The sequence below is a fragment of the Aplysia californica genome, unplaced genomic scaffold (genome assembly GCF_000002075.1).
Source record: "Aplysia californica isolate F4 #8 unplaced genomic scaffold, AplCal3.0 scaffold00783, whole genome shotgun sequence".
In the NCBI taxonomy this organism is placed as follows: Eukaryota; Metazoa; Mollusca; class Gastropoda; order Aplysiida; family Aplysiidae; genus Aplysia; species Aplysia californica.
The window spans coordinates 321,132-337,266 of record NW_004798053.1 but is presented as its reverse complement, the minus strand read 5'-3'; the positions used below and the strand labels follow the sequence as shown (position 1 = coordinate 337,266).

At 39.6% G+C, this 16,135-nt stretch overlaps 1 protein-coding gene across 2 annotated transcripts in view; it reads right to left on the bottom strand.

Annotated features, from left to right (window-relative positions):
• Positions 1–13,639, bottom strand: part of LOC101864484 (mitochondrial amidoxime-reducing component 1) — a 20,084-nt gene extending 6,445 nt beyond the window's left edge. Inside the window, exons 1-6 of one of the 2 annotated variants that reach the window (XM_005109490.3) lie at positions 13,248–13,639; positions 9,006–9,250; positions 5,869–6,045; positions 4,784–4,958; positions 4,232–4,372; positions 1,670–1,806 (exon numbers count right to left, since the gene is read on the bottom strand). In XM_005109490.3, the coding sequence (XP_005109547.1) occupies positions 1,670–1,806; positions 4,232–4,372; positions 4,784–4,958; positions 5,869–6,045; positions 9,006–9,238 (863 nt within the window). In that variant the 5' untranslated portion in view covers positions 9,239–9,250; positions 13,248–13,639. The remainder of the gene's footprint in view (positions 1–1,669; positions 1,807–4,231; positions 4,373–4,783; positions 4,959–5,868; positions 6,046–9,005; positions 9,251–13,247) is intronic. The other variant, XM_005109491.3, reaches the window with a different exon arrangement.
• Between the last annotated feature and the right edge of the window lie 2,496 nt (positions 13,640–16,135).

Below are 16,135 nucleotides of genomic sequence, written 5' to 3'. Positions count from 1 at the left end.
ACTGAAAGAACTGAGCTGATCTCACAAACATGGCCGACCGTCGTCTGCAGCGGCTTCACGTTACGCGACTTGCGGCCTCTCCTATTATAGTTCCTCCAAGGTTATAGGTTAGGGCTTTTGTTCCTTGAGCATGTCTCTATTTTTTAATCCATCAAAAGTTCTCATGTCTGCTGATGTTTCATGTTTGACAGGTGTCCCTGGTTTTAGTGATGTGCCAGCATCAGAGGTCCAGATGTACTTTTTTTTTTCCTCTCCATTTTTGTTTCCTCTATAGATCTACAGCTGAAAGTAACAGAGATTATATTTTTTGGTTGTTGTTTTTTTTCTGACTGATGTGTATTGTTTTCTTTCCAAATACTCAACAAATTACTGATCATGATATGTTCTGTTTTCAATTTTTCTGTACAGAAAACATGAAAATTCTTGTTGAAAAAGTGCAAAACATGTTGCGAATGGTTTTACGGTAACTTGCATAATTTTTGCATTTTTCTTGCATAATTTGGCCATCTAAATTTGCACAATTCTACGGGGACAGTTGAATTAAGGTATATACATGTATTCACCGTTTACAATTTTAAAAACATTTACAATAAGTCTGGTTGCATTTCTAAGCAATACAGTCCGTGCCGGCTTTAAGCACGCCGACCTTAAGCACGTTTCGGATTCAAGCACGCTAAACGGCTCTTACCGAATTTTTGCTATATAAATTACACGCCTTTAAGCACGGTAACTTCGGCTTCAAGCACGCTTCATTTACAAGACAGTCAATATTTTCATGATGACCCATCGAAGTTTGAACACAGTTTACACCGCAGCAGTGGAGTGTGTCAAAAGAAACACAAAGAACGCAAGTGATGGACACACACACTCACACGGGTGGAGAGGAAGGCAGAGAGGTACACACAGCCGTGCGCGCGGACATAGGATCTAGCCTTGGCCTAGGGCAAAGCTACACACGACCAAAAAAAAAAAATACAAAGAGAGTAGGGGAGACGAGAAAGGGAGGCTGGCTGCGATTTCACCTTTGACCATCGCTATCCATTAATCCTGATTATGCCCTCTCTCTTTAGGTGGGAAAATCATTCTCAGAAAAGGGCCTTACAAGTGACTGAGAGAATAAAGTAGAATGCCTTGTAAACAGAGATTAAGTAATTTCCAAAGGACAATACAAAATCTTTAAACTAGATTCCAGGAAAAGAGGAAATGTTCCAAGAAGGGACTTTACTGAAAACTCATGGAGTTCATCAGGTAAAGAGGAGCCAGCTTTAATTTTAACCCAATTACTGGCAAGTGCCGATCTCGGCACTTTCTTTGACACCAGACTGTTACTGCCGATAACATCGCAGTTTCCAAAAACGGTCTACATGAACCCCGGAAATACCGCCGCTGAACAAAAGTGCACTAATTTTTAATAAGACCTTCTGTAGTTATTACAACTCATCATCAGCAAAACCTTCAAAATTCTTCACGGTTTAGAAATGGGAACATTTCGCCTAATCGAAAGGTTTTTTTAACAAAAACTTTTTAAAAGCCCAGGGATTTTAGCTTTTTCAGTTTACTGCTGTTTTCGGATAAACCTTGTTACGTTTAAGTGGACTCCACTGTATGTTGTTCATCAACAGAGTGCAACAATGACCAACTCGCCCTTTCTATCTGCATATTTTCTTACTTTTTCAGAGTTTTCAGGGGTTCCTCTTTCTTGTCCTTGACTCCTTTACTTTGGTCGACAGTAACCAAAACACATCTGGTGCAGGCATCCAGAGCCCTCAACTGGGCATTTCCAATACGGATAGAGCTCCAGGAGTCCTTAAGTATGCAATCAGAGATAGTAAAAACCATGTAAACAAAAGTGTACTGAGAAAAAACAAACAAACAGAAGAATTTGACCCACAACTATTCCATCTGGGAATAAACTGGAGGTATTCTTACACAAAAAAGTTATTTAGGGCAGTGAAGATTATATACGGTAGTTATAATCTCACCAAAATTGGTACCTTAATTGCCGACAAAGCCACTATCTGATCTCTCAAATGAAAATGAAGGTACTGATCTTGAATGATGAATTGTCGAATTGCAGGGTCCCCACCAAATCCTGGAACATTTTTTCAAGACCCCCAAATTTTTTTCAAGACCCCAATTCGAGGGAAAAATCAGGCCGCTGCGCGTCAAGAATGATCCCAATGATCTGTCAATGATAAAAAGCCAAAATGTCTATAAATGAATGCAAATGTACATTTTGTCTTCAAACAATAGATGACTATAATACTGGGTGACTGCCAACCCAGCTTCTCAATTTTCCAAGGGAGGGGCCTCATCCATTTTCCAGGAACACGTTACATAACAATGAAAGCGTGTGCTCCATTTATATCTAATATAATACATGTATATGTTTGTGAATACACACACACACACACATGTAGGTACATTATATCCAGTCAACAACATGTCAGTGTGGCACTGGGATCTTGAGAGACTTTGGTATTTCAGTCTGTTCTTACTTATATATTTTCCCCTCATCATATTAGCCAACATAACAAACTATAGGCCCTATATAAAAAATGAATCCTGCTTTGAGTCTGAGAAAAGACCTAGAACTAGAATATCGACTGTCAATAACCAGTCAAGGTGTCATGATTCATATATAATAAAACGTGAAGACGAAAACTATTGCTCAAACTCAAAGTAGAGTAATATTAGTAATAACTAGAATGGCTCAAGTACACCTATTCAGTGTGAGAGGTGTAAGAACTGAGGGAGGGCAAGATGCAGTGACACTGAAAATCTGCCAATCTTGAACAGAAAGCTAAAATATAGATATAAATTACAATCACCCCATCCAATGAAACGCGAACACTTTAGTTCAATAACAAGGCATGACGGACCCCCGATTCCACACAAAGCCTGCACCAACGCGTGCTTTGCAGAGAGCTCTAAAGTAGTTATCAAAATGCTAAAAATTTGCTTCCAAGTTCAGTTTTTGTCCTCTAGCGTTGCCTTCAGCTCACCCCCCCCCCCCCCCCAAATCCCTTTCCACGAGTGTATCTTATAAAGGAGTCCTATACTTCACAGCGCTCAGAGCGCCGGTACTCACAGGTTCATTGACCGGTCACGAGGGCAAACCTGTCATGATGCTTGTATTAGTTCTTTTTCTCTTTTTTTTTCCACAAGCGAAAGCAGAGGGCAATCTTTAATTTTGATTTATTTTCAAGGCGACTCAGCGTTCATAATGCATAACCTGCATGTTACAAATGTTGCGTTATCTATCAGACTATTACAGGAAAATTTCTGGGCGGTAACGAAAGCGAAAGTAGATCTTGATTCTTCCTGATCAAGCCTCGGTGTCACACATACACTTCCGTCACAGCGGTTCAATTACGTTTCCTCTTCAGGATTCATCAACCATACAGTCTAGATAGCTACACATTACACAGGCCCTATCCTTTCCCGACTTACCGACCCATCACAAAATTCCCGACTTTTTCCCGACCTCCCGACCCATCTAAAAATTCCCGACTTTTTCCCGATTTCCCGACCTGGTGGGGACCCTGGAATTGGCACAGCTATTATTATGGGCGGGGAAAGCATTTTCCATCTTAGGTAAAAATCCTCCGAGAGGAAAGAGTTTCTTTTTCCATTGCCTGCAGGTTTCCATTTCATAGAGGTAATTATAGAGGAATTGATCAAGGGGGAGCGGGAAGATGCGGTTATGACAGATTTCCATCTTAAAGAGGTCATTGCTGTTAAAGCAGGTTTGATTGTGCATGGTTAGAAATATATATTAAAACAGCTGCCATTTTCTTTAAAAATTGACCGAGAGGTGAAAAAATGTACCAAAATCCCCAGGAGACATAGGCCTGTCACATGGATCAGATAAATTTGTCATACAGCTGGTTTCAGAATTTAGTTTCTTGTACCTGCTTGCTTAGAAAAGTTGTAGCGCCACCAGGCAGCACATTTTCAGCTCTGACTTTTGTTATATTTTTTCTTGCTATTTGGAGTATTTCAGTTACAAATCAACGACATCATCCGATACGCTGATCAAGAACAGTGTACAGCCCTTATTTTGCTTGACCTGAGCAGCACTTGATAACATCGATCAAGACCTTTTATTACAGTGGGAATTAAATTGGCCACAAAACTGTACAGCCCTCTATGAAATTAAAGCATTACAAAGTAAATTATTGACATAATGTCATCATGGTAACTAAGCAGAATTTTTTATTCAATTTACCTCCTCATAAGCACCACAATCATCAACAATTATGTTGGCTCTGAAATTTGTGATTGGTACAGCTGTCTCAAGTCGTGTATTGAGGTCTGCGAGAGATGCATTGGACAAAACCATGTATCCACAGTAATCTGAAAATGCACACTGAAAACAAAATCAAATAAAAATTACATAGCCTCCTTGAAAGAAATATACTGCATACTGATGTAAGTGACAAAAAATATGGTGTACAGAGTTGTATTTAGAAAACTCCCTTAGCAAAACCTCCCTGAGAGGTTAACACAAGACTATTGCTATGTCGTATGACACTGTCAAGAGAACACTTCATTTAGCCCCCACTAAGATAGATTCAATTTTTTAATTATTGATACATTAACAAACAGCATATAACTCTACAGAATGTTCTCTCGAACAGAGTTACTTTTCTATGTGGACTAGACCAGCATCACTGGCATTATCTTTACAAAAGGTATAATCATAAGAACTACTCGCTACAGGTAAAGGTTATGGTCAGATTCTATTAATTCTTAAGAACACATAGCATTACTGCCATACCATATCGCCAGGTTGTGCGGGATGTTGCCACATTTTTTTAGCTTTAGATGCATCCCGCTTTTCCAGGTTTGGAGCTGAGTAATGAAGCCGAAGACCAGTTTTGCTGAAGTAGCGACATAGCCAGTCAGCAACTGCATCCCCCATGTCCACTGATCTGACTGTATCAGTTTTGATACTGTGAATACAGAATAACACCTGAGACAATGTAAAATAGGGTAACCAATAAAAAATGTATGATAAGAACATACTAAAGATGGTTATGCACTCAGTTTGTTCTTCGCATAGCTTCCTTTTCCTTTCCAATCAGCCTGTTAGTATAAACCAAAGCAAATAATTCAAGCAAAATTGTTTTACATCGTACTAAAATCCAGAAGCTGTTTCACAGCAGCCACATGGCATTTCTCAAAGTACTTTTAACATAAATTATTCTGACTGGGGTAACTTCAGTTTTTGGGTAGGAACTAATTTTGAATTTTGCCCGGACGGCGGCCCGGAGGACCTACTCTTTTCAATTTATTTGAGAACCCTCAAGTGATATTTAAAGTGCAAAACTTCCACATGAGACCTCCAAAATGTGTTGCCCGTATCCCAGAAGATTAGGTGTTTGATCTCACCTACCCTAGGATCAGGAGGTTTAGAAGAAAAAAAAACTGACTTTGGCGGAGAACTGAACTCCGGACCTCAAGGTTTACAGGCACACACCATACCTGTTCAGCTATGGAGCCCCCTTCACAAGTAGTGTTCCATAGACAATTTGCAAGGCTTTCGCCACTTCTATACCAAAACCATAGATGGGACTGAGGTTCTCTGAAGAAGACTATATAATAGAAATGGATCTAAATTATCAAAATCTGAAGTAACTTGAATAGGGTACGGTGGATATCACTGAATCAAGAGTTAAAACAAGAAAAAAATTACTTTTATATCAGGCGTGATGGACATTTCATTGATTTAAAAATATACATGTCAGTCAATGTATTTGTATCGCTTAGTACAAAATGCACGTGAAATACAAGAGAAAATTTTATCAAATTTTCACTTGGTTTCAAAAGGCAATATAAAGGGAGACAACTGATGATACTGACGTGACTTTGCTGATATTGCTATCAGTCACTGGAGGATCAGCAGGGAAAGAAATGGGATCCATGCCCGGTGCCATCAACATAATTCTGTCTCCGTTCAGCACAGGCTCAATTAGGGCCATAGTCGGAACTTGTCTTTGTGTAAGATAAACACCATCAGCAGTAGAAACTGTCCAATGCCTTTCAATAGAAAGAAAAGAATGTTAACAAATAATTATTACAAATCTTCTGTATACAAGAAAGAAAGAAGATGGAATGGTGAAAAGGTTCACTCACTTATTAGTTAATCATGACTTGGAATGAGCTTTGTGACAATGAGGCATGGGTGAGGTGGCAAACTATCCATAACTACAAGAGAAATAAGAAAGGCCTTAAACAATACAGCACAAACTAGAATCTAGGAGAAACTAGAGTATACAAAGGGTGGAACAATATAGTGAGGTAGACTCGACCAGTCTTAAAGGCCTATTTAGGTTACAAATTCAGTGCTTGTGATTGTTTATATGACAGTAGCCCGAAAGGGGTGAATGCGGTACTAATGTGACAATGACACAGTACCATTTTGACTTTGTGCACATGATCCCTTCACATCTTTGGGGTAGACTCCACCAGCCTTACTTTAAGCTTACACTTGCATAATCAGTGCTTGTTACTGCTTGTGGAGTGGCCCGAAAGGGGTGAACAGGGTATTTATATATTGCAATGAAACAGTTTTGAACATTAGGCATACTGTTCATTGGTGATTATGAATGTCTATTTACATTTAATTTATGAGGCCTATGTCTATGAGTAAACTTGACTGCAAGACTGCGATGATGTTCCAAAATTAGGAAGAGAAACAGAGATTATTTTATTATATAGACACTTCGCCACTGCTACAAAGAGACCCTGAAAATGTCTCTTTAACATAAATACTTCAACATGAGAGAGCCTAGCTCCTAACAGATCCAGTTGGAGAGCTGCATGCACAGCGGACAGCAAGTCATATGAGGCTTCATGAATAGGAAATGCTGAAACCAAGAGAAAGGCCAGCAGGCTGCGCACGTCCACAGGTATAAGTGGAGCTTTTGGATACTCAAAATGTGGAAAACTTTTCTCTCTCAGAATTGGTCTCATCAGCCATAGTAGAAGCTAAAAGTCATCTTTACCTTTATTTCTCCTAATTCTTATATTTTTCTTGAGAATGCATTGCGCTACCTCAGAATGATTAAGTTCCATCTAACATTTTTGGCTATTTTGAGTTACTAAGACCTTGAGGTCAGAAACTTAATATAATAATGTTCTATCTGCTCTATTAAAATCGTAAGATTATTCAGAGTAGTTATCAAGATATTGAAAGAATTGCATTAAAAAAAGCTTGATATGATGTGAAACTCAAATTTTTAAACGTCAAATTTCTCAAAACTAGGTAATGAGCAGATAGAACTTTGTAATTCTTTTCTGAGGTAGCCATTGGCCATTGTCAGACGTTGACGTACAAACTATTATTTTATTATATATATATATATATATATATATATACAATTTTTATTATGTTTTCAATGAAATGATCTTTGAATTCCAAATGGTTTTTAATTTTACGAAAGCGACCCATGCATTTTAAATTCTTTGATGGACCTCGTCAATACAGTCTGCTGTTTTGGAGAGAACGCTATCAACTATCAATGTACTTGCAATTAAAATTGATGGGAGTAGATTTAGTTTCTGATGACAATCTCAACTTTTCTTGCACTGTGGTGTTTAATTGTAATGATACACCAAAATGTCATCAGCAAAATCAAAATCTCCCACATGTGTGCCATTTGTTTATTCAATGCCAGTTTGAATGTCTTTTCCGAGTCACATTACTTGTCTTAGCAGTATTTATTTGAAAAGGCATGAACCAGCAACTTGCCTTGGTATTTAGTGATATTTTACAAATTATTGCTGGAGAGCAGCAGTCACAGTGGGCAGAAAATCATACGAGGCTTCACAAATAAGAAATACTGAAACCAAGAGAGTAGCCCGCATGCTGCGCACATCCACAAGTGCAGGTGGAGCCTGGAGCCTTTAAATCCTCAAAATGTGGCAAACTTTTCTCTGCTAGATTTGGTCTCATCAGCCACAGCAAACGCTATTAAGTCATCGTAACCGTTAAGTCTTCAAATTCTTCTATTCGCTGGAGTAATATTCTCCACAGCGAATGTATTGGTCATTGTCAGACATTGATGGAAGAGGTATTAATATTATTACAAATTACAGTTTATTGTTTTTGCTAAGATGCCATATATTTACACACAAAAATTTCCACTTGCCTTTTTGATCAATGTGAAATATACATGTATTACAGTACATTAATGCAATTTTCTCTCTATTATCTCCTTTGACTTTGCAGTAAATTAATTCCAGATAGTGTAACTCATGCTCCACTGAATCATAATCTCATTCTCATTCATTCATTATTAATCTTTTAACCCCAAGTTTTATCACTGTTTCTGATAATTTTTTCCACACTAACCAAAACCTGGAGCATCTTGTCTCATCATAACCACTCTAGCAATGTAGTATTCAATGAAAACACATAAGTGTTATACCATATTGAAAAAAAATGTGGCAATAAGCTGAAATAAATTTTGGGGAAAAAATGTACACATCTATTTGATCCTGGTGCTGGTTCACCACCTGAACTGACACTTTCTGATCCTGGATCAAGTCCCACATCATTCTCACCACTATCATTGTCACCACTCACGACAGAGTACTCAGTATCATCTGAGAATCAATTGCTACTCAATTCTTAAAATTGAATTCCTTCTAGCAACTGAGATGTCTCATCTAGAGTCAGTTTACTTCTACAAGCCACATCGCCTACATTCTTAAAAAAAGTAACATGATGAAAACAAGGGGGGAGAGCATTTTAATAGTTCTAAAAACACAATCTGGACTTGAAACAACTCCTTGTCATAACTAAAGACCTTGCATCATAAATAGTTTTTTAAAACAAGCAAAAACTTGCACTATATGGACGGAAACAGTAGTCACTGGTATAGGACGCTCCCAGTGTCCAATGAAGAACAGGATCACTACCACCGGACACTCCCACTGTTATTGGGGTTGAAAGAGATAAAATACGTTAATCAAAATTTTAGACAAATATTCACCTGTCAGTAAAACTCCGCCACTGCATTCCTAAAGCAGTGCAATCTGCACTTTGGACACTCAGACCTTTAAAAGACTTGAAGGGATACACCCAAATGGCTCCAACTTTCCCAACATATCGATACTCCTCTTTCTTTTGCTTTGGAAACATGATGCCAGCAGCATACTTCATCGCTGCACCAGCAGCAACTGCTGCAAACAAAGCTGCAGGGGATCCTTGATCAAACACACTCATTGCCACAGCTCCCTGCAGAAATGGAGAAAAAGACAAACTTGTAATGTCACTAATAAAATTATATATAAGAGTATTGCTGGTCTAAACAAAATCTCATAACATTTAGACCTACTCCACTTTTCAGTCCAAACATACCGTATGGAAAACTTAAACACAGTCCCAATGTACACTACTCACTGACCAACATCTACTTTTATAAAAGTAATACAAAAAAAGCTATTTTGGCTATTAATCATTTGTGGCATTAACATGCAAAATAATTTGGTTTTTATACTATTTTCATACACTACTACAGTGGAACTCGGATTCAACGAGAACTCGGATTCAACGAAAGGAGATAGATTCCCCGGTTTTTTTTCTTCTTTAATATCAATAAAAATAACCCGGATTAAACGAGCACTTAAATCAGCGAGCTCGGATTCAACGAGGTCGCTTCCAGGGTGAACAGCCCCCGCAGACGTGGCTTCGCTCATTTTTCTCCCAGAACGAACTTTATCTATTCCCGCAAACCATCCATTGCACCTACATCGTGAACCATTATTCACTTAGCCGATTACATGCGACCAATCAGTGGCCTTTTTTCACACCAACACATGCGTTGTTTGGCACGCGCACGTTTCTACTCTGGCGTCTGTCGGGGTCGGATGGACGGCCTGCACATGTGTGACTGTGTGTGCGTGTCGGGGAGGGCGGGAGGCCACTAGCGGTTCGGGCGTTGAACGTCGCAGATACAAACGCGTCAGTCTTTTTCCCCCTCGGCAACTGATCATTATTACGATGATAAGCTAGTCTTGACTTAGATCTGTGTAATGAATTGTGCGCTGGTCTATGGAATCAAAAGTTGCCGTATGCTAGGCTCTTCCTTCTACACAGCAACACAACTTTTTTGTAAGCAATTGAGATGACACCGGCATGCATTTATTGAATCAAAACGAATCGGTCTTTTTTTTTACACAGCTCATAATATGTAGATATTTCAGGCACTACTTGTGACTTCTCTTTATACATAACTTGCTCACTGCCTGTTATTATATCTACACAAAACCTCGTGTTTGCTATAACGAACACTCGGATTCAACGAGTTTTTAGGTCAGGCCCGGCGACCTCGTTGAATCCGAGTTCCACTGTAATAACTTTTTTACAAGCCTCTGGCCACATGTATGAAGATCAACAAACCACATAAATGGACTCTTTAGAGAATTCCAATATACCCAGATCAATCAATGACCTGATTAAGGACTGTTAAAGCCTCACCCCATTTTTCATGAAAAGGGAGGAAGCCTTTTCTTGGAGTGATAGGATTAGGAACTCGTAGGAAAAGGAGAAGGTAAACAAACAAAATACTGAATATCCTAACCCAAAACTCCATGAACTCCTGGATTCCTTTAAATCTACTGCTCAAACACTCCAAGACTATCTGATTTCAAAACAATACTCTTGATGTAATGACTAAACTTCTCTAGTTCGAGAAAAGATGGTGAATGACAAAGTCGCAGCCAGAGAGTAATCATAGATGGTACAGTCAGCATAATACAGTAGTCTCCACCTAAGATCTGTTTATAATATCACCCCTTAACATCCCGCTCTGAAGGCCGACATTCAGCTAAGATCCTGCATTCCAGATCACAATTTATGGAACAAAAACTTTTGTGGGTGCTGCTGATCAACCAGGCAGTGAAAAATCACAATCATCGTACTGCCCGTTGCGCCACAGATTTCACTCTCGTGAATGAAATCACAGCTCCATTGTAAATCTCGATGAGAAGGTATAATGTTTATCCCCAGATAGTGTGAACTCGTTGACATATATTGTTTCCAATGCGAGCAGGTCTCTGAGAAAGCCGTACTTCCAGGTTGTATCGAAGGCTTTTTTTAGGTAAAAAAGATGGCAATCATGTGGCTTCCTTCGGCAAACGTCTCACGTATAAAGGTCTCCAGGTGGACCAGGTGATCCAGAGTGGATCATGTTTTTCTGAATCCGCACTGGAGACAGCTCAGCGAGCCCATCGTCTCCAGAAACCACATGAGTCGCCTATGAATAATTTTTTCTATAAAGTTTGCACAGAGACAGCTCGTCAGTGCTATTGGTCTGTAATTGGATGGGTGTGTGTGTGGTATTTGTTTGGTTTGGGTATTGGAATGACAGTGGCGAGACGCCAAGACTCCGGAAAGGAGTGCGAGTATGACTGCCAAATGTCGTTGTATGTCTAGTAGGAGTGTAAGTGTTTCTGAGGGTAAGTGTCTAAAGATCTGGTTGTGGATGTCATCCGGACCCGGGGCTGTATTATTAGTTTGTCTAATGTGAAGTCTGCATTGTAGATATCAGTGTTCTTGGAGTGGAAGTTTAGGTGTTGTTGTTCTCTGTTAGTTTTAATGTTACGGAAGGTGGTGTTGTAGTTTGCTTGGGGGATTAGTTTTTGGGGAGAGACGTAGCTGTTGTGTTTGCGATTTCTACCTGTGTTTCAGCTGTGGTTCCATCCCGCCTCTGGATGTGCCCAATGGTGTCTGTGCGTCTTCCCAAATTCTTTTTTTGCGATTTTAAAAACTTGGTTGAGCGGTGTTTGGCGGTTGATTTTGGAGAGATGTATTTTCTGAATGATGTGTTGTCAATGAAAATGTCCAATTTAATGTGTATCCATTCCTGTATATAACAATGATGACATGTTCTGTGCACTGCGTCATTGTTACAAAGCTTGTCATTCATATTACCATTATGAATGGAGTTCATAGTGTACAAAGTCTTTGTTTATTAAACAAATGGAATTTAAAGTCCATAATTTGCCTTGCTGCTTATCTGTTTTTGTCATCACTGTTATACAAGAAACACAGTAGTTGCCAAACCAATAGACCCATATCTCCAAAACCCTACATCTCCTTGCTCTGATACTCTAGGAATATGAGCACGTCTAAATGTCAATCTGTGACTGACAGAAAAGAGAGTCAAATTGGTAAGAAAATTGTTTTTGCACCACTGAGTCTCAAGAGAGTCTCACGTTTTGGCAATTGCTCATAGATCTATATATATATACCAAAGTCGGTGTCGCATTCGGATCCCAGAGAGTTGGGGTCCTTGTGCAACACCTCGTCAATGAACGGGTTACACCTCCTACAGACGAGGCAGTGGGTCTATTTATAGGAAGAGCCTAGCCGTACTTAATGACGGCTAGACTGGCAGTCTAGCCGTACTTAAGTACGGCTAGACTGGCAGTCTAGCTTATTCTTAATATGATGGCTAGACTGACCAATTACAAAAAATAGGCCTACTGAATTGTAAATACATTTTTATTGTGCAGGACCTAAAGCATTTGTATTTGAGATGAAACCAGGTGCCTTAATGACAGTGTATGTATTTTAAACCTCCTGTTTTCTAATGTTAATAGGGCCTAAGATAAGTACGGCTAGACTTCTTGTCTAGCCGTACTTAAGTACGGGTAGACAGCCAGGCTAGCCGTACTTAAGTACGGCTAGACTGTCAGGCTAGCCGTACTTAATATTGATGGCTGAATTGTAAATGAAATTTTTAGTTTGCTATGCCTAAATTATTTGTATTTCAGACAAAACCAAAAGGTGCCTTACAGGCTTGCGTGTATTTGAACCTGAATAATTGCTAGATATAGATCTAATAAGACCTGTGTACTTAACAGTAACAGGCTTGTCGATAGGGCCAAACCTAGATCTAGCACCAACGCATTTAGGGAGAATTTAGTGATTTACCGGCGCTTTTTCGGTAGTCCCCACCCCGCAATTTTATTAACGGGTTTGGGCCACAAGAGTAGGGGGGTTTCAGCTGACCTAATAAAAATAGGAAGGGGGGTTTCAGGGGGGGGGGGGGGGGGCATGCCCCCCTGAATTTTACCATAATTTAATATTTTGCAGTTGTTAGGTTTGATATCTTAGCTCACCGCGAATCAAACGTATAGATCTAGATCTAAATCTAGATATATCTAGATGTAGATCTAGGTCAGGCTCAAATAAGGGGGGTGGGAATACCGAAAAAGCACCGATTTACCTGGCTGGTTACTCTACCTAGATTCTAGATCTAGAATAGATCTAGATTAGAACTTTGATCCCGCGTCTCTTTCCAAGCCCCGGTGTTACATCCAACAATCTCTTGCTTTTGTCAAGTCCTTTATGACTTCCTCAGTCTGGTCCTGGTCACAGGTGTAGTATTAATATGCCCAGTGCCTAGGCTAGGGCGAGGGTTGTAGAGTAGGCCTTTCCTAGTTCCTAGGTAGTTCTAGAATCAAGCCTAGCCTATACTTTTGTACCAACTTGTACTTGTCAGAGCTGGGTGAAGAATCGATCCCGGAACCGATCCAAAGATTGTACACACACACATACATGATGTAGGCCTACATCACAGAATTCTGTGGCCTACATGTAACAAACTCGGCCAAAAAAAGTATCCGCGGAAGTCCGCGCATTTGGCTCAGTTTTGAAGCTCTGGCCAAAAACAGCACCTGGATGGACATGGATTTCCGGTTCATCTATAAATTATTGATGGTCACAGAATTCGAATTCTGTCAAGGAGTTTAGAACTAATACTAATAGAGCCTCCTCTCTCTCTTCGCGGCGCCACGAGAGGTACGCCGCGGTGGGAATCAAATATAGCCGCCGACTGTGGGCTAAATCACCAACTGTAGCGTTTATTTTTATAGAATCTTATCGGGCTGGGCCACGTTGTGGGGGTGGGCGGGGTGGGGGAATGCACGCAAGGAAGAGGGGATGGGGCTGGCTGGGATGAAAGAGAAGGGGCGGGCCTTGGGAAGGGACGAAGGAGAATGGGGGAAATTAGATGAGAGAGAGAGAGAGAGAGAGAGAGAGAGAGAGAGAGAGAGAGAGAGAGAGAGAGAGAGAGAGAGAGAGAGAGAGAGAGAGAGAGAGAGAGAGAGAGAGAGAGAGATTGTGATCAACTGACGGGCTGACGGATCATGACAGGGAGTAAAAATAAAATAAATTCTGTGTGTGATACTGACTGTTCAATTCTATAAGAGTTTTATGTTTTAATCTAGTTTAAAAATCAAAAAGGAGTGTAAAATAAGAAGAAAACTTGTCCGAGTAACATAAAATTATCAAACATACCAAATTATAAAGATAATCTTTCAAGATGCTAAAATATTTAATTTTAAGAAATGGATAAAAAATATACTTTAAAACTGAATTTAAGATACGATTGCATGATTCTAGGCGTGTGCCATAACTAACTTTACGTGTAAGGAATAGCGGACACAAAAGAGGGTCGATGCCTGCTTTATCTGATTGCTAACAGTACAGTATGTCTTGGTCTATAAATAATTATATTGTTGATTACAATAATTTTGTTTCCTGGTTTTCACAAAATGGAACTCACAAAGATTTCAAATATTAAAAAAATAGATAACAGCACCTTTGGAGGTGTGATCGCATGCATGAGCGTGGATGACCTTTGAAGGTTTTTTTTTGTTTTGTTTAGTAAAATATGATATGGAGAGCTCTCGTTTTTAGTCCCTTATTACACCCCTGAGGGCGATAATTCATCGTGATGACTCTTGTGTATTAAAATTTGTTGTTGCTTTGTTTGGTTTATTTTTTAACAGCAGAATCTTAAGTGAACCGGAATTATTGATTGTGGGATCTTAGGTGCAGACTACAACAATAGAATTAGAATTAAACCGAGTATAGTTCTATCTAACAAGACTCAAACTCTTATCCACCCCACCCTACCCTCTCCCCTCATCTGATATGGTTTGGTGTTTCTTTAACATAGAAAATATTCATCATTATTGTTGTTGAGTATTGATTTCATATTATCTAATGGAACCTCTAGATATCTAGAATCTACATTTAGACAACAGTAGCATCTAATTTGCACACACAATGGAAAGCAATATCTTTAATTAAAATGTATAATATGCATATACATACACACACATAATAATTATATATATATATATATATATATATACATAATCATTATATATATATTTATAAATAAGAATACTTTTTTTAAAAATTGAGTATCTCGGTCTTTCTGCTGGGGTGTTGTATCCCTTTCAGCCTAGGTTGGCCTTGGCAAGTAGCGCCGGAGCCAGCCTCTTATGAATATTAATGATCTAAATTGTGTTGCTGGGGGCATAAAAACACTTTCATTCAAATTTATAAAAAGGAAAACAACTTCTTAACTGTGAAAACTTCGGTCCACTGCAGCATCATATCGGTTCTTACACTTAGATACAACGCAGGTGCAAGGCATTTTTACTAATTGACTTGCCTAATCTCAAGGACCTCGGAATAAAACCTTCTTTCTTATCTAGATTTCAGTGCGTGAGCCGAGCATTCGCGCAGCGCAGGTAGCCCACAGTTCCGCCGCGAGAGAGGGCTCCTATCAGGCGTGCGGTGCCGCCCACAGAGCATCCTCCATTACTTTCAATATCCTTGGTTGATGGTCAAGGCAGAGAGTATTTAATATATTTTAGTGTCTCTGGTCAAGGTTTTGAAGCTCTCTTCCGTTTCACCAGAAGAAGAATAGGAAGAAATAGCAGCACCCCCTTATATGCGCATCAGCTGTTCCGGTTCGCTCCTTGCGGAGTTTTGGGTTCGATAGAAATTTTCGATAGAATCTAGATCTAGTACGCCTGCTCTACGATTTTATGCTGGGTCTGGAAATACAGTGGAAACCATAATTATATAACAGGCCCGTTAATAATAGGGATCCGGAAATAACAAAATTGTTTAAATCCCCGTTTTTTTCCTACTCTGTCTCTAGATCTATTAAAAGTTATCGGCAATGACAGGGCCTCATCGGAGCCCAATCGGATAGATCTAGCTCATTCGCTACGCCGAGCCGTGGGGGGCGGCGCGGCTCAAGTGCCGTCAGTACGTTAAGCCGCCCCCGGCGGCTCGAGAACCGACGTTCAA